The sequence below is a fragment of the Aphidius gifuensis genome, linkage group LG4 (assembly GCF_014905175.1).
Source record: "Aphidius gifuensis isolate YNYX2018 linkage group LG4, ASM1490517v1, whole genome shotgun sequence".
NCBI lineage: Eukaryota > Metazoa > Arthropoda > Insecta > Hymenoptera > Braconidae > Aphidius > Aphidius gifuensis.
Window position 1 is genome coordinate 23,446,834 of NC_057791.1, and position 23,934 is coordinate 23,470,767.

General features: G+C 23.2%; 1 protein-coding gene, 1 long non-coding RNA gene, 1 other non-coding gene and 1 pseudogene across 3 annotated transcripts; 3 read left to right on the plus strand and 1 right to left on the minus strand.

The window, feature by feature from the left end:
• The first annotated feature begins 598 nt into the window (after window positions 1–598).
• LOC122854087 (protein PFC0760c-like) lies at window positions 599–1,460 on the plus strand. The gene is made up of 2 exons (XM_044154499.1): window positions 599–715; window positions 804–1,460. The coding sequence occupies exon 2, from the start codon at window positions 921–923 to the stop codon at window positions 1,458–1,460; it is 540 nt and encodes a 179-aa protein (XP_044010434.1). The 5' UTR covers window positions 599–715; window positions 804–920.
• Window positions 1,461–2,788: 1,328 nt separating this feature from the next.
• Window positions 2,789–4,016, plus strand: LOC122854088 (annotated as a pseudogene).
• A 4,397-nt stretch (window positions 4,017–8,413) lies between these two features.
• On the minus strand, window positions 8,414–8,850 carry LOC122855846. The gene is made up of 2 exons (XR_006374098.1): window positions 8,800–8,850; window positions 8,414–8,550 (listed from the first exon to the last, which is right to left on the minus strand). It is a non-coding gene; the product is annotated as an uncharacterized LOC122855846 (long non-coding RNA).
• A 5,780-nt stretch (window positions 8,851–14,630) lies between these two features.
• Window positions 14,631–14,702, plus strand: Trnap-ugg. The gene has a single exon. It is a non-coding gene; the product is annotated as a tRNA-Pro (tRNA).
• Window positions 14,703–23,934: the final 9,232 nt, after the last annotated feature.

Below are 23,934 nucleotides of genomic sequence, written 5' to 3' on the forward strand. Positions count from 1 at the left end.
TAAAAAAAATTACAACAAATACGAGAAAAAAAGACAACAAAAGAATGTCAACAATGCGGCATCTCATGATGTTGGAGTTGCTGACATAAATAATCTTAAAATAAAAAAAAAATTATTTTATTTTTTATTTCATAGATATATATTTAAAATAAATTTAACTAATTGATTATGATAATTATTTAATATTTTAAATTTCAAATTTTAAATTATATATTTTTATTTTTCATATTTAAAATAATACAATTGAAAAAAATCAATAATATAAACAAGAATTGATAATAATAATAATCATAATAAGTTGAAAAAGAAAATAAAAGAAAATAAAATAAACATAATATTTTACACAAAAGTTTGTCAGTGTGAAAAAATATCAACAGGTTTAACATCCTCTAAATAAAAGAAAAGAAAATAAACTTAATATTTTACACAAAAGTTAGTCAGTGTGAAAAAATATCAACAGGTTTAATTATCATCCTCATTACGCGTGAATATTAAAATGGATAAAGTTAATTATTCTGATAACTTTCAATTACATAAAAAAAAAACAAGTGAAGTAGTTAATTTAAAAAGAAAACAAACAAATGTACACAATGAGGATATTGCAGATGTAATTCAACAACATGAACCACCACATATTGATAATAATATTGTGCCAAGCATTGATAAAATTAATAGTGATACATCCAGATTTGATGATTCACTAAGCAATAAAAGGGTAAATAAATAATATTATTATTTATATATTTTAAATAATTCTGATTGTTATTTATTAAATTATTCAATAAAAAATATTTATGTTACAGATAAAAAGAAACTCGTTTGAAAAACCAACTAAAATAATTGAAAATAATGACAATGACATTTTAAAAGACGTGTCAAATACAACAACTATTAATTTATTAAATTGGTCAACAAGCCAGATGTGGGCTGATTATTACCAGAATAATAGTAATGATTCAGATATTAAAAATGATGAAGATGTTGATGATGAAGAATATAAAAAAACTGCTGATGACATTTATTATGAAGATAAAGATGCAGAACATCAAGAAAATGATAATGATGATGATAAAAAAAATAGTAGTGTTGAAAATGATAAAGATATTGATGAAGAAGAAGATCAAGAAAATGAGGATGATGATGATAATGACATTATAAAGGACGTGTCAAATACAACAACTGTTAATTTATTAAATTGGTCAACAAGCCAGATGTGGGCTGATTATTACCAGGATAATAGTAATGATTCAGATATTAAAAATGATGAAGATGTTGATGATGAAGAATATAAAAAAACTGCTGATGACATTTATTATGAAGATAAAGATGCAGAACATCAAGAAAATGATAATGATGATGATAAAAAAAATAGTAGTGTTGAAAATGATAAAGATATTGATGAAGAAGAAGATCAAGAAAATGAGGATGATGATGATAATGACATTATAAAGGACGTGTGAACTGTTAATTTATTAAATAAGCCAGACTGATTATTACCAGGATAATAGTAATGATTCAGATATGATAATGATGAAGACTGCTGATGACATGAAGATAAAGATGCAGATCAAGAAAATGATATGATGATATAGTAGTGTTGAAATGATAAAGATATTGATGAAGATCAAGAAAATGAGGATGATGATGATAATGACATTATAAAGGACGTGTCAAATACAACAACTGTTAATTTATTAAATTGGTCAACAAGCCAGATGTGGGCTGATTATTACCAGGATAATAGTAATGATTCAGATATTAAAAATGATGCAGATGTTGATGATAAAGAAGATAAAGAATATAATAAAACTGCTGATGACATTTATTATGAAGATAAAGATGCAGAACATCAAGAAAATGATAATGATGATGATAAAAAAAATAGTAGTGTTGAAAATGATAAAGATATTGATGAAGAAGAAGATCAAGAAAATGAGGATGATGATGATAATTTTTTTAAAGAATATGTAAAGAATATGGAAGAAAACACATGTTCCTACTGCAAAAAAAAATTTCGTAATTCATCTGCATTACATGAACATATGAAAAGCCATACTAAAGAGAGACGATATCCATGTTCAGACTGTGGAAAGTCATTTTATCGAAACTCTGACCTTAAACAACATCAAATAATTCATCGTGACTCAGATAGAATGCAATTTTTATGTGATCATTGCCCCAAAAAATATTTGACTAAAACAGGATTACAATACCATATAGATACTCATCATAATGAAAACCCGAAGACATATACCTGCACAGTTTGCAGTAAAGCTTACTTGCGTAACTCATTACTAACAAGACACTCAAAAACTAGTAAATGTGCAAAATCATCATCATCATCATCAACAACAACATAAAAACCTTCAAGTGAAAAAAAAAAAAAATAATCATCATCGTCACACTGTTAAAATAACAAATTAATAAATAAAACTAAATAATCACCAGCAGCATCAACATATTTAAAGAACACGAATATTTTTTTTGAACAACGCAAATACATCTATTAAATATATTTTTTTCTGACAAAGAAAAAAGAGAATAATTTTTTAAATGTTTTAAAATTAATAAACAAAAATGTCGAGAATAAGATTACAATTATCATTGGAAAAAATCAATGAGAATGATTTTAAAATTAAAAGTTCAACAATTACAAGTTTATAAAGTATAAATTTTTAGTATGAATCAAAACGAACTAGACGTTTTTTCAATGAGGTATTAAAACATGTTAACTCTGTACCAGAGGTTGAACCAGGTGGTTTAACACCTCTATAATCAATGACAACATCTACTTGTTTTATCCAACTTTCAAAATGGTTTTAGATTTTCTGAACCATCTGGTTTTGCACCAAGACGAATGTCAATTGATTCAGCACGTGGCTGTAATCCACAACAATCACCAATACGTTTAAACCATCACGTATCAATATATCCTGTTCACGTGATAAACCAACATTTATAAAAAAGTTATCATCATGTGGATATGACAGTATGGATGATGGTTTTAATGAACTTATTGATATTGATAATTTTATGGAAAATACAAATACATATCCAATTAATTTAAATAATTTAATAAGTGGTGATATTGTTAAGGATATATCATTGGAACGTGGTGCATCAACAACACCAAAAGCACTACGTATAAAAACAAAAAAAGTTGGACCATCATTATCATTAAAGAATGATTGTGATGATAATGATAATAATGATACAATATGTACACCACCATTATCAAAAATACGTTCATGTTCACTTATATCACCAAATAGTAATTCATCAATTGGTTAACTTGGTTCTAATAATGACACAAGATATTTATTTACCAACAAATTTATCACCATTGAAATTAACAAAACAATTAATTTATTACAACGTTGTCATTATAAAACAGAAGCACATGCTAATATTAAATCAGCAATACATCGTAGTACAACTGATGCTGATTTAACTGGTGATTTTAGTAAAACATGTATATTACCATTATCAGAAGGTTGACATGATGATTTAAAATCAATAGCATCAGATACACTTGAAAAATTAATTCATGGTGAATTTGAAGATGGAATTGCATCATATCAAATTGTTGATTGTCGTTATCCATATGAATATGAAGCTGGACATATTAAGGGTGCACTTAATTTATACACCAAAAAACTTATTGAACAACATTTAATGAAACCAGTTGATAAAAAACCAGTTATAAAGCCAGATAAAAATAAACATCATATACTTATATTTCATTGTGAATTTTCATGGAAAAGAGGACCAAATTTATCATGTTATTTACGTAATATTGATAGAAAATTAAATAAAGAACATTATCCAGCTGTTTATTATCCAGAAATATATATATTACATGGTGGTTATTAACAATTTTATCGTAGACTAGACATCTTTGTTCACCACAAGGCTATAGACCAATAAATCATCCAGATCATGATGCTGATCTTAGAAAATTTCGTAGTATAAGTAAAAGTTGGCAAGGTGAAAAATTATTTCATTTTTTTAATTATTTTTACTTTTTTTTTTTTTTTTTTTGTTTATATTGTATTTTTTAAATTCATTATTATTTTTAATAATAATAATATGACTAGGCGTGTCAGTATCACGCTTTTATTTAGAAAAAAAATAAAAAAATTATTTAAATAATGTAAAAAAAAAAAAAAGACTTAAATATAAAATATAAGATAAACAAAAAAATAATAATTGATAAAAAAATATGAATTTGTTATTTGGATATGAAATGTAATAGGTATTTAAATTGATTTGAAGGAAAAAAAAATGAAAGAAAAAAAAAATTATAAAATTATTCTTTATTAATATTCTTCTCCGTTGTAAATAAAAAATTATACAGAAAGTATTTTTTAGTTTAAAAAAAAAATTTTAAAATTAAAAAAATGTAAGAGCTTGTAAAAAAGATTTAAAAAAAAAAAAGAAAAAACGCAATCGCCTGATGCAAAGGCCTTATATAAAGCTGCAAAACATTGTTAACTTGGTTGTCTTCAATAATTAAAAAAAAATAAAATAACATGTAATAATTATTTAATACAAAAATAAATTATTTAAAAAATATTGTACAAAGTCATGACGATATCTAAAGACAATTATTGATGATGGCGATGATGATGATTATGATGGTGGTGTTGTAATAAATACTTGACTACAAAAAAATTAAATTAAAATTAAAAAAATAAAAATTAAATACACAATGGTTTTTTATTTTAAATAATTCATCAAAATTTTCAAATATTTTTTTCTTTTTTCTTAAATAAGTACACATCAAACATTTAAAAGTTAAATGTAAAAAAAAACTACACGTAGATTAATCACACACAAATACATTAATTAAAATCACGAGCATAAAAATTTTTTATTTATTTATTTGATAATATTTTTTTTTTTCCATTTTAGTCATGTTTATTTATGACAAAAAAAAAAATTTAATAAACATTTTTACAAATTTTCACAACAAATAAATCATTATCATAAAAAAATAAATAAAAATTTATTTTTTATTTAATTTTATTTTATTTATCTATTTTTATTTAAACATATACATTAAATTACAAGAGAGTGAGAGAGAGGGAGGGAGGGAGGGAGAGAGAGAAATAAAAGTTGCAGAGAATAATTTTTTAGGGGAGGTAGGTCTTATAAGTTTTTTTTTTTTAACCATCCGTTTTCGCGCAATTAATTTTTAAAGTTTTATATTTTTTGATTAACGAGTTACCCCCCATGAACCGCCACTCGAAACTCTCCCGCGCGACCGCGATAGATATATAGAAAAGAGAGATAGTTTTATTTCAACCCGACGCTACCCGACGCTACTCGACTGTACCCGACTCGACGCACACACACAAACACAGCTGTTGTATTTACACGACACACCGTAAAAATATTAGTGACATAAACTTTTAAATTTGATTTCAATCAATTCACGCGTCGTCGGCTCGGAATAACAACAAAAGCAATTGTTAATAAAAAAAGAATCTTAACAAATAGCCCCACCATTCAAAAATGCATCGATTTTGAAAATTTTTTTTTCGTCGTATTATAAATTAAATAAACTATCGTATGCTCATAATAATATTTCTATTTTCTCGCGGCCCGTAATATTTTTTGAGAGAAAAGGGGTGTTTTTTTCGTGAAAATGCCCTACAACAAAATTAATGTACTACAATTAGAGAAAATTTTCCCGTTTTCTTTTTTTTTTTTTCAATTATTTCAAAAGTTAATTTGTGATTTCTCCGGCAAAAATATTTTTTTTTCTATTCTTTTCGCGACGCGTAATTATTTTTGGGGGAAAAGGGGTGGATTTTTCACGAAAATGCCATACATCGAAATTGAGAAATACAATTAGCGAAAATTTTTCTGTTTTGATTTTTTTTTATAAATTTAAATTATCAAAATATTATAAATTTGTTTTATAAAATATTATTATTATTTTCAACGTGCCTCATAATTCGTATTTTTTTCAATTTTCAAAAATTGATATCTCGGTCGGGTGCCGATTAATTTGGTAGAGATTTTAAAATTAAATTAAAATAATAAAATTAAAAGTATTAAATAAAAAATCAAGTAATTACGAGCAAAAATAAATTAAAATTGAAAAAATAAAAATTAAATACAACAATCATTTTTTATTCTAAATAATTTATTAAATTTTTCAAATATTTTTTTTTTTTTTCATAAATACACATCAAACAATTCAAAGTTAAATATAAAAAAAAACCACACGTAGATTAATCACACACAATGACACACAGATTATAATTTAAAAAAAAAAAATTATTACACTCAGAATAAATAAGAAATTACAAAATGAATTCCTTACATGATTATAAAATTACAAAAATTAGTAAATTTTAAATTATGTTACTTATTATTCGAAATTATTATAATCTATTTTATAATTTACTTAAAAATATGTAAACAGAGTTCGTATTAATCTTAATTCATAATATGTACTTTAATTAATTTTTTTTTTTTTTTGTTTTTTTGTTTCTTTGTTTTCAGTTTTTCTCGTTTATAAATATTTTTTTTATGTTTATTTTATTAATACAGCTGTATTAATTATTTCTATAAATATTTTATAATTAGAGTTATCCACGGATTGAGACCAGAGACTCTACTTTGTGCAATCAAATATTTTTTTTTTTATTTAGAATTTTTTTTTTAATTGCATTTTTCGAGTGAACATCCGTGAATATTGACTAGACTCCACTCGTAATATATTACTCTTTGATTATAATAATTTTTGTTAAATTAATTTGACTAGATTTTATTTTTTCGATCAAAATAATTGACTAGATTTTAATTTTTCGATCAAATTAAACGATTAGATTTTATTTTTTCGATAAAATCAAATGACTAGATTTTAATAATTCAATCAAATTAAATGACTAGATTTTTGACTTTTTTAAAAAAATAGCACAGCCTTGATATTATTATCTTATTATCTATTCTTAATTTTAAATAAATTTAATTAATTTTTTGACAATGCTCTTTGGAAAAAAATGACTAGCTGCCACGAAGGACATCATTATTCTTTATTTTTTTTTTTCGATTATTATTAACTATTTTAATACTGGCAGTTTTCCCAAATTTTAAAATTAATTATTAGTACAATTATAATTACTTTTTGAGTATTTATCATTGACTAGATACATCATAATGACTAGAAATTATTTTTAGTAATTATTTTTATGACTAGATACTCATTATGAGATTTGACTTAGCTATATATGGCATCATATCCACGGCAGTGATTTAAGCCTTTTGTTAATGACCTTAATTATTTATATTAACTAAAACTATTAATTCAAAATTTATAATAATTATTTAATTTTATTAATTATTTTTTTGAATATTTATTTCGAACGGTTAGAATTTATTAATTGCATATAAAATCGGCCTGCATGATCGGTTTATGCCATTTTTAATTAGCCAATTTAATGACTAAATTATTTTTGGTTTCACGACATTCTTGACTAGATAAACACACTATTATTTTTTGGTTTTATAAATTTTTTTTTTTTCAAATATACTCTGGAATGATTTGTATGGATATAATAATTTATATATATTTTTTTTTATACTTAGTCTTTGGGCTCTGCTGAATTAATAGTACAATAAATTATATAAATACTATTTTTTAATACTTTTTTTTGTTGATTAGTTTTTTCTTAAATTATTAATTTTGATTGACTAAATTATCAAAATTTCACAGCTAAAATCGATTGACTAGATTTTTTTTAAAATTACATAATTTCATGACTAGAAATATAAAATTTGATTTTAAATTAATAATTATTTAAGTTGTTAAAAATTATTCATGACTAGAATTTTTTTCTCACACTTCATTAATATATATTTATTTATTTTATGATAGTACTATTATTAACTTTGGTAATTCCAGCGTTTTTTGCATGACTAGTTTAGATAAATATATTTTCTCTATTTTTTATTTTGAATGTAATAATTTTTTTTTTTTTCTAATTCTAAATCTTAATAATTAATCTCACTTTTTTTTTACTGCAATTGATTAATTTAAAATTATTTGACGAGTTTTATTTACAATTGACTAGAGCAAACAGTTTTGATTGATTTTTTAAATTTTAAATTTAGAAAAGCTGTATTGCTGGTTTTTTTTAATTTGTAAATTTAATTTTTGGTTTGGTATTTTTGGTTTTGATAATTGACAGATTGACAGATTAAAATCGATGATAATTTTATCTGCATACCTGTGTTGATTGCCGATGACAATTCTGATGATTTTGAATATTTATTTTCAAATTTCCATCAGAAATATTGACTAGAAATTTCATGACTAGATTATTCTCCTCCAATTTGCCTGATGACTTGTCTATTGTCATTTTTGCATTTAGCAAAAATTGAATGATTTAATTTTGGCTCTGTGTTGCTCCATCAATTCACTCGATAAGCAAACAATTTTAATTTGTACATTATGTGCCCATTGTGTGTGCGTGTGTGTTCAACCCAATGATTCAAATTTTCCCATCAAACACCACAAATTGTTTAACCATATTTCTGAAAAACATTAAAAATCCAAAAATTAATCATACAATTATTAAACTTCCCAAACAATATTACAAATTTTTCATATAAATTTAAAAACTTTTCACTTATTTATCTCAATCCCAACATAAAAACCAAATTTTATTTTTAAAAAAATTCTAAATATCATTTAATTTCACCAACTTATTCACAATTTAAATTTCACAAAAAAAAAAACAAAATTAAAAATCTAAATTAATTAATCAAAAAATTTAAACTTACCAGTTATTAACAATATTTTTTAACCAAAAAAAAAAAACAAAAAGAAGAAAATTAAACTCTTCAATTTAATTGAGATAAAAAATCAAAAGAAATTAAAAATTTCTTTCATATATATATTTTTTTAACTCAAAAAAATTAATAAAAAAGTTAATTTATATTATTTAAAAAAATAATAGAAAAAAACTTGGGTGAGTTCGATGTTCTTGTTGATTTAAACAAGAACTCAGTTCGTCGACGAGGGGAGATGAGGATTGCGTGACATGGAGGGATGAAATAAAATTTTCAACCCTCCAGATCGACGCAAGCGCACCACTTAACTCACATCGTCGCCGAATGATAACTAATTCAAAAATGCGTTGCGCTGTAGAATACATACTACCCTAACCCCCCTTTATTCTCTCAATTTTCCCCTACCTAAAATTTTTTTTTATTCCCTACAAATCACCCCACTTTGATCAAGAACTCCACCTTAATGTCGCGCACGCAGCTTTATGATGATATACTTGCTTCTCATTGGTACAAAATATGTACTAAATTTTATATACATATATATTTTACATAGTGAAGCAACCCCCCTCCCCAAATGCATCCCCCTTTTGTAAGTCTACCTTTGAAATACAAAACAATCAGCAGATGCACCCTTGATGCTGATATTAAGGGCACGCGTCACATTTTTATTATTTAATTTATTATTATAAATTCACTGAGATTTTAATTTTCATGGTTTTTGAATTTATACCCTTTACCTTCTCCCTCCTGCCCCCTTTCCCCCCTTGCAGCCTTGAATATTTTTAAGGCATTAATTTAAATAATCACTGAAATAAATTATGAAAATTATATTCAAATAATTATTTGAATAATTATTATTTTTTGTTTTTCAATTAATTGTAAATTTTTTTTTGGCATTGTAGATAATTATTTTGTTTTATTTATAATTTTTTAAGTGTATATTGATATTAGCTGGCCTTGATAAGTATTTGAAATATGTGATTTGCGTTGGTGTATATATAATTAATTTGTATAAGGTCATAGATATTGTTATTTTTTAATTTTAAATGATGCGGGTATGACTGATTAGTGTACACTTGAGTACTCGCAAAATACTCAAGGTTTTTAGCACAATGCCAAACCCGTATATTTTTGAATTTATATTATCATATTGATTGGAATATTTGTATCAGGAATTCTTGAAAAATCATTGCAAACCTTGAAGATAATTTTTCTTTTTTTTAATAATGCTAAATAGTTTTTATTTTAAATAATTATAATTATTATTTTTAGTTGTTTAATAATGTGTTTAAATATATTTATTTATTTACTTGTTTGTTTGCTTGTTAATTAATAATATTAGTATATATAAAAAATTAAATTCAATTAAATAATTCAAATGAAAATAGACAGCTGAATGCCATCATTTATCGTTGGTGTGTTTTTGATGTATGAGATTCCATTAAATTTTCGATATTTGTAATTATATATAGTGTAATAATTTTTCTAGCTGATGCAACGTAGACTTTTTTTTATAATTTTTAATTCCATGTGCCACCTGGAGCGATGGGTGTCGACCGGATCGAAAAACTTGTATGATATATTTTGAGAAACCCTGGCACGTGCGCCAGATCAGGTATCAAACCCCCTGAAAAAAAAAAATACCAACAAAAAAAAAATGTGTTCATTCAATATATACATAATTTTATATCCCAAGAATAAATTTAACAATATTTTATTTATTATAAATTAATAATAAATAAATAAATAGCTTAAAAGTATTAATTAAAAAAATGAAAATTTTTCATTTTGATTTATGCATTAAGTAGCCTATTGGCTGATTAAATTGAAAAAAAAAAATAAATACTTGTGTTTATAATTAATTTGAGTATTCAAAATAGATAAAATAATATTGTTTGATTAGTCAACAAAAGGGTGAATGTTTTATTATTCAAATGAATTAAAAAAATGAGTAAAAAAAAAAATGTAAAACAAGTATTTGGCATGGTTGAGTGTATACACCTGGGAATCATTTGGAATAATGTTCAAAGCAGGTTTCTTGAGTATTAAATTTTGTACATAACCAGCTGCAAAAGGCAAACTACAAGTTCAATTAAATTTACTATTATTATTACTATTATTACAGTCACGTGAATAATATTACTGTTGTCATGTTATCGATAAATTAATAAGCAAAGTATACTCAATAATTTAATACACTAATTAAAATCACGACCATGAAAAAATAAATAACATTTTTTATTATCTTAAAATAATATTTACATAATGTAAATTTTTTTTTTATTTAGTTGATAATATATTTTTCGATTTAGTCATTTTTATCTATGACGAAAAAAAAAATTTTATCTTGATTTTAACAAAATTCCACAACAAATTGGTCATTATTTTAAAAAAATAAATTTAAAAAAATATTTTTTGTTAATGATTCATAAATAACAATATAAAAACATGGTTTTTTTAAATTTATTTTTTTTTTTTTATTTAAATTAATCATGTTTTTGTGTTTATTTTAAAAAAAAAATTGATAAAATTTATCAGTGACAATGCTCGTCTACTCATAGGTGATAAAAAAAAAAAAAATAAAAAAAAACCTTTTACACTATCTAATCGATATTACAACTTTAAAAAAATAAAAAAAAAAAATATCGACACTTGAATTTTAAATCATTGCAAGTGTCATTACTCATTCACTGTTAAATAAAAAAATTAAAAAAAATTTCAAAGAATGCTGTAATAAGTGCCCTGTACATTTGACCTTTTTATTTAAAAATTTTTAGTATATACATTTTTTATTTCTAAAATACAGGATATACTGGCACTTGAATGAATAGTGTGAATTTGTACTTGAAATTTTATTCATTAGTAAAGGGTGTGTGTTATAAATGAAAATTTTCGAGGACCAAATTAACCGAGGGTTGTCATAAACAATCTTGATATTAATCTCAGCATTGAGTTTACAATCTCATTGTCATCAATGTCTTTATATAAAATGAAAATCTTTTATTATTTTATTTTTTGAAACAATTGTTGCGACGGTTGTGGCTTCCGTTTATCAACAATGATGGAATTTTAAACAATGTTCCCAATTGTGGGAAATTTTTTTTTATTTTTTTTTTTGCATCCGTTGTTTCACAACGGTTATTTATTATTATTTTTTTTTCAACCCTGATTGCATACTTTCCCTTCGCGGGGGGTTATTCTCTTTCATACAAATAAATAATTAATAGTATATTATGAATGAATTGAAAATTATATATAAAAAAATTCATAAAGAATAAAAAAAAAAAAAAGGTTTTATTAGCACAAGGTGTATTTATGTGTTCTGAAATTTAACATGTTGTATGCAGGTACTTATCAAAGCACATATGTTGTGCAAAATATGCATGCAATTTAAATGAAAAAAAAATTTTTTTTATTATTTACTATGTATTTATTATATTTTTTTTATTAATAATATTGTTTCATGGTTTTTCCGGTTTTTCTTTGCTTGTGGTCTTTTACATAGGGAAACTTTTGACATATGTCAAATTGTCAATTCGTTTTAAAACGTGGGAATTTTGATGATTTCTATTTTTTATTTTCATTATTTTTTTTTAAGTTTATATATTTTATTCTAAAAAAAAAATTACGTGGAAATAATAAATTTGAATTATTAAAAAAACCTTTTTTTTTTTTACTCGTTGAAATTTTATTTTTATTTTTTAAAACGAGCTATGCAATTGTGGCTTGTCCTTGATATATTGAGGCTATAGTTTAATCAAGATGTCGTATAAATATATACATTTATTTTTTAATATTTTTTTATTTCATTGCAATATAAAAAATAATAAAAATATTCACAGGGTAACTATATTTTCTTTATGACAATTTATTTTATTTTTTTCTTTTTTGGTAATAAAAGCGTGAAATTTAAGCATGACGAAGTTGTTATATAATTTTTTACTCTCATTTATTTTATATTTTTTTATATTTAGTGATTGGGCTTGATTAATCTGCATATAAAATCAAAGAAAATAAATTTTAGTTGCAAAAAAGAAAAAAAAAAAATAAAGCATAAATGAAGAAATGAACTTACAGATTTTTAAAATTGATAGAAAAATAATATTTTATATACAATTTATGTAATGTATAGTCAAAGTATTTACTTTCATCGATGTATAAAATTTGACACTTGATTGACAAGTCATAGGGGATACTGTCAATTCACCAGTATCACCAAAAATTGCCCCGACAAATTATTCAATTTCCAAACTGGCTATTTACCCCACAAAAAAAAAAAAACAATTAATAAACAAAAATAATAACAAATTTAAAAATGATATACATTTTTTTAAGAGTATTAAATTTCAAATGATAAAAAAAAATTTTCCTACATTTGTAGGGGTTCATTGAGGGCAGGATGTTGCCCGGCGACATTTCCGGATGAACAGATCCATGAAAAAATTAAAAAAATTATTTTAATCCATAAAAAGTAATTAAATTTCTTAAAATAGTATTTTTTTTTTATCAAAAAAAAAATTTCAATAAAGTTTATTGTTGTTTTATTGATGAAGTTTAAATTTACAAGTGAGTTTATATGCCAATGATTGACATTAAGCTGAGATAATAATACACACATTTGAATGTAAATATCTCGGACATAGATCTATTTAAATTTTAAAATAAAAAAAAAAAAGATGGATAATATTGAAGAGAAAATTATCACTTTTCTGACGTATATATATGAGACGAAGTTGAATAGAAAAAGAAAAAAATAAAAGTAACAGTTGGATAAAAAAAGAAAAGAGTATCAACATATAAAGTTTGATGGATTTTAAATTCTCTTTGTGGTTATATGTGAGGTAAAAGAGGATATATTGCTATCAAACAATTCTGACAATACGTTGGGATGTATGTATATTTATATGTCTATCTATGTGAAATAGAAATAAATATTGTAAAAATGATATGATAGAAACAAGTGTGTATAAGCACTCTTCAAACCACTTGACAGGTTTTAATGTAGGGGTTGATGACACCTTGTATTTTCACCACTATTACACCTTTTTCTTCTTTAACTTTTTACCACTTTTTACCACCTTTTACACCACCCCCTGTCACTCAAATTTGATTCTCTATAATTTTTTTTTTCTTTGATATATATTATATAAAAGTAGAGTTGAAGAAAAAATTGAAAGAATATAATTTTTTTTTTTTTTTATAAATTATTTGAGGTAAAATATTGAAGTGAATTTAGGGGTTTATATATTGGAATATTTAGAGGATAATATGGAGAATAATAAAAAATAAATTTAAAATAATTATAATAATAATAAAAATGTTTAAAGGATTTTAGTTGATAATAAATTTTGAAAATAATTTATTTGAGTCAAAAAATAATTTAAAAAATATATTTAAATTGGATTGTAATATTTTTTTAAATTGGTAAATAGTAATTAGAAAAATAATAAATTATAAAAATAATAATTATCATTAACAAGAGTTGTTGAATTAATTTTTTAAATTGAATTTTTTAATTATTTAAAGAATATAAAGATTTTTAAAAACGAAAATAATGGAAAATGAATAAAACGAGAGGAAAAAAGGGGTGGTAAATTATTTAAATTAATTAAATTTAATTAACCAATTAATAAGGTCATTTAAACAATTTGTAAATTTAATTAAAAAATTTATATATTGATGTTAGAAAAAAATTAAAGTCAAATTCGAGTAAATGAAGAAATTTGCATGTTTTTTAATTTGATAATTAATAGATTATTTGAAGATGAAAGTTTTGATGAATTTTTTTATATTGACTATTTTGTGAGTAGTAGATATCGGGCGGCCGAATGGTCTAGGGGCATGATTCTCGCTTTGGGTGCGAGAGGTCCCGGGTTCAAATCCCGGTTCGGCCCGCGTTTTTTTTTGCATTTAAAAATTTTTTTTTCCACAATATCCCAACACCATTTAATTAAACATTAATTGTTGTTAATTAAAAAACAAATTAAACATTTTATTATTCAAATTTAATTTTTTCTCTCGTTTTTATTACAGTAAATCAATATTTTTTTGGTAAAAAAGTTTTCAGTGTAAAGAGAAAGTAAAAAAAAAAAAAATTTTAAATAATATGTTTAGATGTTTATAGTCTATATTTATGTGTACTAAATGGATACAGGATTAATTTGTAGGTGGGTTGACAAAAAAAAAAAACAAAATATAATAAAATGATAAAATAATTTAAGTGAAGCAGGACATATATATAGTGAACAGGACGCAGGAAGGAAGTGTCGTGGTCGGCTCTTCCGGGACAGCTGTTATTTTTTTTATTTTTTTATTTTACTTGTATCCTTCTTTATATATATTTTTGATATAGATATTGTATTAGTGTATTGGTACAATTGTTAAGCAATCCAGAGTGTATGGGACACCGTACAAGTGCCGTTAGATATACTGATGTTTCCATTGGGCTTATACCATGTTATTGGCTTCATTTAATACTCTGCACTTTAATTATTAATTGTACTTTATTTTTTTTATTTTTCATTAGTTGTATTTATTTCATTTTTTTTTTTTAATGCAACGTGGGTAATTATTATTGACACGTGCTTAACAATTATTTTAAATTAATATTTGGAAATTAATTTTTTTTTTTTAATCGTTATTTGAATTTAAATAATAATATGACTATAAAATTTATTTTTTAATTTTTGAAATGAATATATATTACAGTGTCATTTGCTTGCAATTAACAATTGTTTAATTTTTTTTTTTTTGAATCATTATTTGAATGACTTTTTTGTCAAATAAAAAATTGAAATATTAAAAAAGTTTTAAAATTTTTAAAATAAATAAAATGATAATTAATTATTTAGATAATTCTTTTTTTTGAATAATTTAATTTTAATGATTTTTTTTTTTAAATAGACAATTCATCTTAAATTAAATTTTATTATTAAATTTTATTTATAAACTATGCACAGTTTTGCAATTTTAATATAAATTAATATTGAAATAAAAAAGAAATTTCAATAATTTTTAATAATAAAAAATATATGAAATAATATTTCAAAAGTACTTGGAATTTAAATTATAATTAAGATTATACATAAAGTATCATCAAAGACCTTGATAATTAAGTATTTATTACTTCGTGAAGATGTTGAAAAAGCCAGACATTTTTCATCTCAATTTTCTTAAAATTCAGTGTCCAGTATTTTTTTTTTTCTTGAAAATAATATAGTCTACTTTAATAACAATAAATTGAGACAAAAATTTTTATATATCCTTCAATAATATAGCGCTAATTTAAAAACGTATAAAATTATAATTAAAAATATTTCATCTCATGATTTTCACATACAAAAATTTAAAAAAAAACTTAATTTTATTAACAAAAAAATTCAAATATATTTACAATTTAAAAATTCAATGAATATAATTTTCAAGTAGAAGAATACCTTGAAGATTGAATACTAGAAAAACTTGAAGAATACATAAATCTACTTGAAGTGAAATATAATCTACCCGCAGTCTCATAAGAAATATCGAAAGTAAAAAATTCTTATACACAAAAATATTAACCCGTATGATTTTAAATCACAAAAATAGCTATATGGGTAGGTAACACAAAAAAAAAAATACTAAACTAATAAAAAGGTATATAAGTAATCATTAGAAATTCATTTGAATTCAATATAGATCTTGAACATTTATACCCTCATACTTGATCTCTTTTTTTTTTCTATATTTTTTTCAACATTTTCTATTAGTGCCTCGATAAATATCCGTATCATATATCAAGTAAAAAAATATATACATAAAACATCTCAAAATAACATTTAACGGTTAATAATATAAAAAACTAAATATTATTTTTATTATTACCTGCTGAGAATTTAATTCTGCGGGTTATTTGTTACAAAACTAAAAACCACATTTTTAAATATCGTGTGATAATCTTAATTTTTACTTCCCAAATTTTTCATTCTTTCAATGAAAAATAAATTTAATAAAAATATAAATTTTAATTTATATTAAAGTACACATATAAACCTACAAAAAATCAACAATTAAAAAATTTATCATCATTTATTTATATAGAAAAAATAAATAAACAAATAAATAAAAATTTGAAAAATCGCTTGAAATTTGTAAATTAAATTACCATTATCTAATGTTTAAATAAATAATTAATTTATATAAATAACAATATAACAATCATAAATAATCAATAATTAAATTTTGAATTTTTACTTCGAATAATAACAAGTTATGTTTTGAGTACTTACATTATACTTACTCGATAAAAGAATGAGAAAAAAAAAAAAAAAAAATCACTGTACAAAGGGATGCTGGTGAACAGATGTGTAAGTGGTCGTTTCCTCCCCCTGCAAAAATCGCCTCCACCCTCTAAAATAATCATAATGATATTTTTTAAAAAATAATAAACCAAAAAAAAAAAAAATAGTAGTGGCACACTCTTAGCGTATCTATACCCGCTGGGAGAACCATCAAAGCCGGTAAATCTTCTGTCCGCGAAACAAATAAATTCGCCCCCTCTCTCCCCTCCATATTTATACTATATTTTTATGATAATAAAAAATCATTTTGATCATTGAAAAAAATCATGTTTATATTTAGAAGAAAGAATACCACATAGTCGTATTTATATTATTTTATTTTTTATTATTTATTCAAGTGGAGTAATTTTTTTTTTTTTTTGATTTTTTCTTTTATTTTGTGCAATTTTCGATTGACTTATTCGCTGTGAATAAAAAACGCTTTGGGATGAATGGCTTATTTGAACTTTTATGTAGAGAATTTATCTGGCATTTGGTGTCTTATATTTTCACCCTTTTTTTTGGGTATTTGAGGGATGTAAATAAAATTTTTCAAGTGATGCTAATATATATACTGCAGATTGAAACAAGTCGATTGTAATAATAAATACACTGTTATATATTTATTCATGTACTTGGAATATATATGGATATATTTATTGGGTTCATGAAAATACCCCTAATTTTAGTAACATAATTACATTTTTTTTTTAATGAATGGAAACATTTTTAAATTGGTATTTAATGAGTATGAAGCTTGATATTCAGTGATTTGTTTTTTTTTTCTTTCTTTTGTCGAGTTGGAAAATAATTGATTTATAATTTTTATTTTTTTGTAATTAATTTTGTTCGTTTGTAATTAATTTTTAGGGGATATATATTTTTATATTTTTATTAGTTAACTAGTGGATGAATTTGAATTTAGCAATGAAATAAATTTAATATTTTTGATTGAAAATAAAAAATTTATATAAATATATTTATTGAAAAAAATATTTATTTAATTTTTTGGAGTATTCGAAAATACTGTCAACGCACTTGACCCTTAAATTAAAAGTAATATTACAAACTCATTAAAACAAATGATATTTAACAAAAAAAAAAATAATAATTTTTTTTCACAGTAACTTTTCAAATCGATTCGAAATTATATAAATTAAAATTAATAAAACACTCAATTAATTTGAAAAAATAAAAAAAAAATTCCATTGATAATTGAATTTAATATACTCTTTAAAATTTTCAATAAAAATTAATTTCAGTATCTAAAATATTTTTTTTATACCACAACATACTTGGAAAAAAAATTCCAACAATAAAAGAAAATTATAATTAAAATTCAGTCAATATATCAATTTGATAATCTGTAAGAAAAAAAAAAAAAAAATTAAATTAAAACCAAAAAAAATGATCCAAAGAAAAAAGAAGAAAAAAAAAAAATTTTTAAACAGATGCCGAGGTCATTAACACGAAAGAAGCCGAAACATCATCTCCTAATTTTAACACCCTGATCTCGAGAAACTATCGGAATGAATCGAGATGAATGAATCCACATATGCCATCCTATAAAATTATACATACTTCATCAAAAAAAAAAAAGAAGAAAAACTAAAATACATTTTTTTATATTCATCCACTCCCCTTAAAAAATAAAAAATATATCGACATACATATTGGTACCTGATAAAGCTACCCCATCAAGCACACTTCCTTAACAATCAACCCACCAACAGCATAATACATAAAATATATAAAAAAATTTACGCGAGTGTTGAGCCATTGCAACCACAAACCTACATGCATCCAAATGCATAAATAAAAAAAGGGGCCCCCCTTTTTCGTGATTCCTCGTGCGAGCGCGTGCGTACGAGGGATAAATAAAACTAAAAAAAAAAAAAAAATTAGATAAAGAAAAAAAATAAAAGCACGTGCCCCAATCGAGCGGCAAGTTCAGCAGTATGTGCATATATTTTTTCCTTACCTTACCTTACTTTTTTTTTATAATAATAAATAACTATTATTATTATTATTTATTTCCCCCCATCCTTTTGTATTTTACCCTAAAATATTTCTTTCTCTTTCTTGCTTCATGTCTTTTATACTTATATATATTTTTTCTACCCTAAATTTTGCCCTTTCTTCATGTTAGCCAGTGTTTTATATTTCGTATTAAATGTAGATATGAGAGAGAGAGATAATATATAGAAAAAATAAAAATAAGGGTGGGCCCGGTGTACAAGTTTCTACAAGGGGGGGCAATTTTACTATATCGGCATCACTGTGACCAGGTGGTATGACGAAGTTTCTCTATGGGGGCACGCATGGGGGTCGTTGGGGCAAATGCAGCTGCCAAGAAAATAAGCAATACATTGACAATCCATGGATAATACTTACATTATTTTATATACACGCGTGCATATATATTTTAAATTATATCACAATATGATATTTTAGGAACTTGAATTTTGCATTTGATAATTTTTTTTTTTTGTGATACCATTTACATCAACAAACTGATATAACTCAGCTTTACTTTTTTGCATTATCAAATGAAAAAAATTTAAAAAAAAAACATCTTATCACTTGTGATTGTAATATCAGTCTATTGATAAATTTTTTTATTATTTATTTTCATATTTTTTCAAAGTAAAAACATAATAAATTATTTTTAAAATAATAAAAATATTTTTTTATTTATTTAAAAAGAAATTATTATTATTATTTATTTATTTATTTTTAATTTGATTTAAATCTCGATGGGTTTGGCTTAATTTTATAACTATTATTTTTATTTTTTGCCAACTCATTGATCAGACAAAAAAATTAAATATAAATCAATTTTTATTTTTATTATTTATGTTGAAAATTAATTTGAGTAAATGTAAAATTTTAAAAATAAATAAAATAATAATTAATATATTAATCATGAAATAAAATCAGTGAGTTTATTGTTCAAAAAAAAAAAAAAAAAAAAAAGTTTATAACATGCTTGATGTCACGCCAGGTTGTTTGATTAAAATACGATAATAATTTAAGATGTAAAGTATTACGTCACTGATCTAACACTTACAATTAAATAGGGGTGATTTTAAATGTACATGTGTATTTTTTTTTTTTTATTTTTTATACGACTGGCAGGTTGTTTCTTTTGTGATTGTAAGAAATAAATAAAATAAAAAATTGAATAAAGAAAGTAGATGGTCCCAAATCAACCTGGTTGTTTTTTTTTTTTTTTTATTCTTTAGGTAGTTTTTTGTGTTGTTGTTGGTGTTGTATTGGAGCATGACAAAAGGTGATTTTTATATGTGTTCAGTGGGTCTTTCTTATGGGGCACCTTACCTTTAACCATAAGGGGCTTGTTTTCTTTCCTTTTTAAATGCCCCCAACACACAAAATTGTTATTATATGGATACGTAAGAAGTACGTGTTTTACACATGCAGTTGTACTTAACAGCTGTAAGAACCCTGACTTGAAAATTTCCCCTTTGTCAAGGACGTTTAAGTACAAAGAAATTTACAAGGTGAATCATTTGTTCAAGACTGTTGCGTTTACTGTATGAACCTCTTGTAAGGTACTTTTTTATTATGTTTTTTTTATTTTTTTTCTACTGTGTGACACCTTGTACGACAATTTAAATTGCCTAGATAAAAAAAAAAAAATTATATACTAATATTATTATTGAAATTTCCTTTTTTATTTTAGATGAACAATTTTTTTTTGTCTTATTTATTTTAATTAGTTATATTAAAATGAATTAGGTGATAATTCATTTTATAATTCAAATTAATTTTAAGAAAATAATTAAACTGAAAAAAAATTATTTCAAATTTTAGGTGGATTATAAATTCAGATTTGTTTTAAATTGTAAATCAATAAATAATATTTGAATTGTTACTTGAACAAATTAAAACACACTAAAATAATTATTTAACAAAATTTTTTAAAAGATTTTATTATAAATTTTATTATAAATTAACTGTAAAAATTTAAAAACCCATATGTCGGAAAGAAATAGTCAGACCTCCTTTGGCCATCACCAAAGAATCACGAAAAAAAAAAGCTCAGAGTTTTCAAAAAAAGCTGCAAGTCATAAAGTTATTTCACTTGAGTATAAAAAATATATATTTCCATGGAAAACTAAAGCTTTTAACATTCAAATTTCTCCGATATTTTTCCAAGAAAATTTTAAAACTGTTATTTAAAAAAATTCGAAATTATTTCGATTAGTAATTTCTTCGTAAAAAATTTATGCGAATAGCAGTTTGTAAAAGACATACCCTTAAATTAAAAATAAAAAAAAAAATAGTAAACAATGATAATGTGTACAGTAGTGTCAAGGGATTTCGAAAAATTTCTTTGATCCATAATCAGAGAAAAAGATTGACATTGTTTTTTGTCATTTGCCAATTCATTTCGAGACATTGAGCGCATACATATACAGCACGTACGATATGACAGAATGTATAGCCATAGTGTCCTTTTGTTTGCTTTCTGATGGACGTCAAAGCTTCAAGAGAGGGGATTAGAATAAGGGTATATATATTTTTTTTTTACTAGGGGGTTAAATAACGGGAGAGAGTACCACACGCACTTTAACAACGGAGAATGCGACACCCGAGAACCTCAACTCGTCACAGATGCGTACATGCCGCGTGGCCTTTTGACATTTTTTTTTTTTTTTTTTTTTTTCTTTTATATACGCAAAATCAACCCCACTGTACTCACTCACGCACTTCAATTTTATATATTTTTATATATACTCACTATTCACAAATACTCACTGTAAATGCACTTTTTTTTCATTTTTTTTTTGCACTAAAAATATTACAGATATTATATATTTTTGAAATAATGAATGTGATGTTTTTTTTTTACTTTAGATTTTGCTCTCTTTGATAAATTTTTTTATTCAAAATTTAACTTGTTTGATAGAATTTTTGTGGACGTATGTCTGTACATAGCCAATCGAAATATTTCTAAATTCTAAGCAACAATTTCGTGAAATTACAAGAGTTTAGTGTCTGTCAAAAAATTATTTCAGAGCGAAATATTCATGAAATAATACTTCCGGTATTTACACAACATCTTAATGTAATTACCCTGAAAATTTGAGGAATTAATTTCAAGTATTTTTATTTTTTTTTGCAATTTTAATTCTTCGGGATTAATAGTGGAAATTCTACATAATTTCGACGATTGATTCCACTTGGAAAAAAATATTTCTAAACATAAATTAGATAAAGTTTAGCTTCTAATATTCAAACAACACCTAAATATGACTGTCCTCAAAGTTTTAAAATTTAATTCCAACCGTTTTTATTTTTTTTTTCATTGATAAAACAAATTTTTAAAAAAATAGAAAAAACAATTTTCTGTACAATCAAAAATAAAAACCTTTTAGTGCAAAATTTGCTACAATAATAAAGTGATCTTTTTATAAAAAAAAAATTTTGTTTGGTCAATTAATCCTTTCGAAAAAGAAGGAAACTATTGATATGATTTAAAAAAAAAAATAAATATTTACTCATTGATAAAAAATATCGTGGAAAAAATTTTTTCAAATCAAATAATAACCGCACGAGTTTAAATATTTTATTTTAAACTTATCAGTCGTCTGTATGTGTACATATATTTTTTTTTTATTAAAAATTTTATCATATTTTAAAATAATATTTATTTTATTTGTTAAAATCACACGTTTATTATATTTTGCTTCTGTTTTCTAAAATATACAATATATATATAAATTCACAGGTGTATTAAAATATCTATTAAATTCATAAACAAAATAGATAAAAATAATGAAAAATATACTTTTAACTCATCACACCTGTTGAAAAAAAAAAAAAAAAAAAATTCCAATTGGCCAATAAAATAATATCGTGTCAAAAACCACTCAACCATAAAAATAACGAAAAAAATAAAAATGAAATAAAAACATTTTCAGTCAACATATTGTATTACAAATTATTTTAAAAAATAATAAAATAAAAAAAGCATATTATACACAACGATTGCGTGATGAATGCAACATTTAATTTCTTTTTTTTTACATATCATATAAAAAATAAAAATAAATAAAATAAACTTTTATAAATAAAAATATTTATTCAAAAGATTATACACATTGTTGCATTCAAATTTAATTTTTATTTTTATTTTTTTCTAAATTCTAATCATTATTTCAATTTACAAAGAATCATGACTTGTAAATTCGATGACTCTTGAATTGAATCATCATAAAAATATATATGAAAAATGACAAAAAACATATGTCAATAATGATATTTTAATAAATTACGACACATGCGTCACGCTCGTGCCAAATAATAAAAATCCTCGTTGAATATAATTGTTGTATCATAAGTTAATTATATACTCGAGTAATTATCATTATGTAGATAATATTATCAAGTAATCAGCTGTGTATGTGTTTTATTATATCAAAATAAATAACATATGGTTTTTAGATAAAAATTCAATGCTCATGAGCTTTTAGTGCTTCATTTAATTGCTCAAATGATAATAATAATTATTATTAAAAATTCAGCTCTATTGAAATTTCAATTATGCTTGTTTGTTTTTTTTTTTTTTTTTCATTTTTTTATGGTGCATTATTGAATGACCAAATGTTTCAATGGGCTTGGCAAAGTCGTAAATATTATTCCATTTTTTTTTTTTAAAAAAACTTAATTAAAAATAATTAATTTTATTAATTGTAAATAATTTAATAAATATTAGTATTTATTATAAAATATATTAAAAATTATTTAAAAATTTAACAATTAATTATTTTAATTATGAAAT

Excerpts from the sequence above, each read along its gene's own strand:
- LOC122854087 (XM_044154499.1), top strand. The coding sequence starts at position 921 with ATGTGGGCTGATTATTACCAGAATAATAGTAATGATTCAGATATTAAA.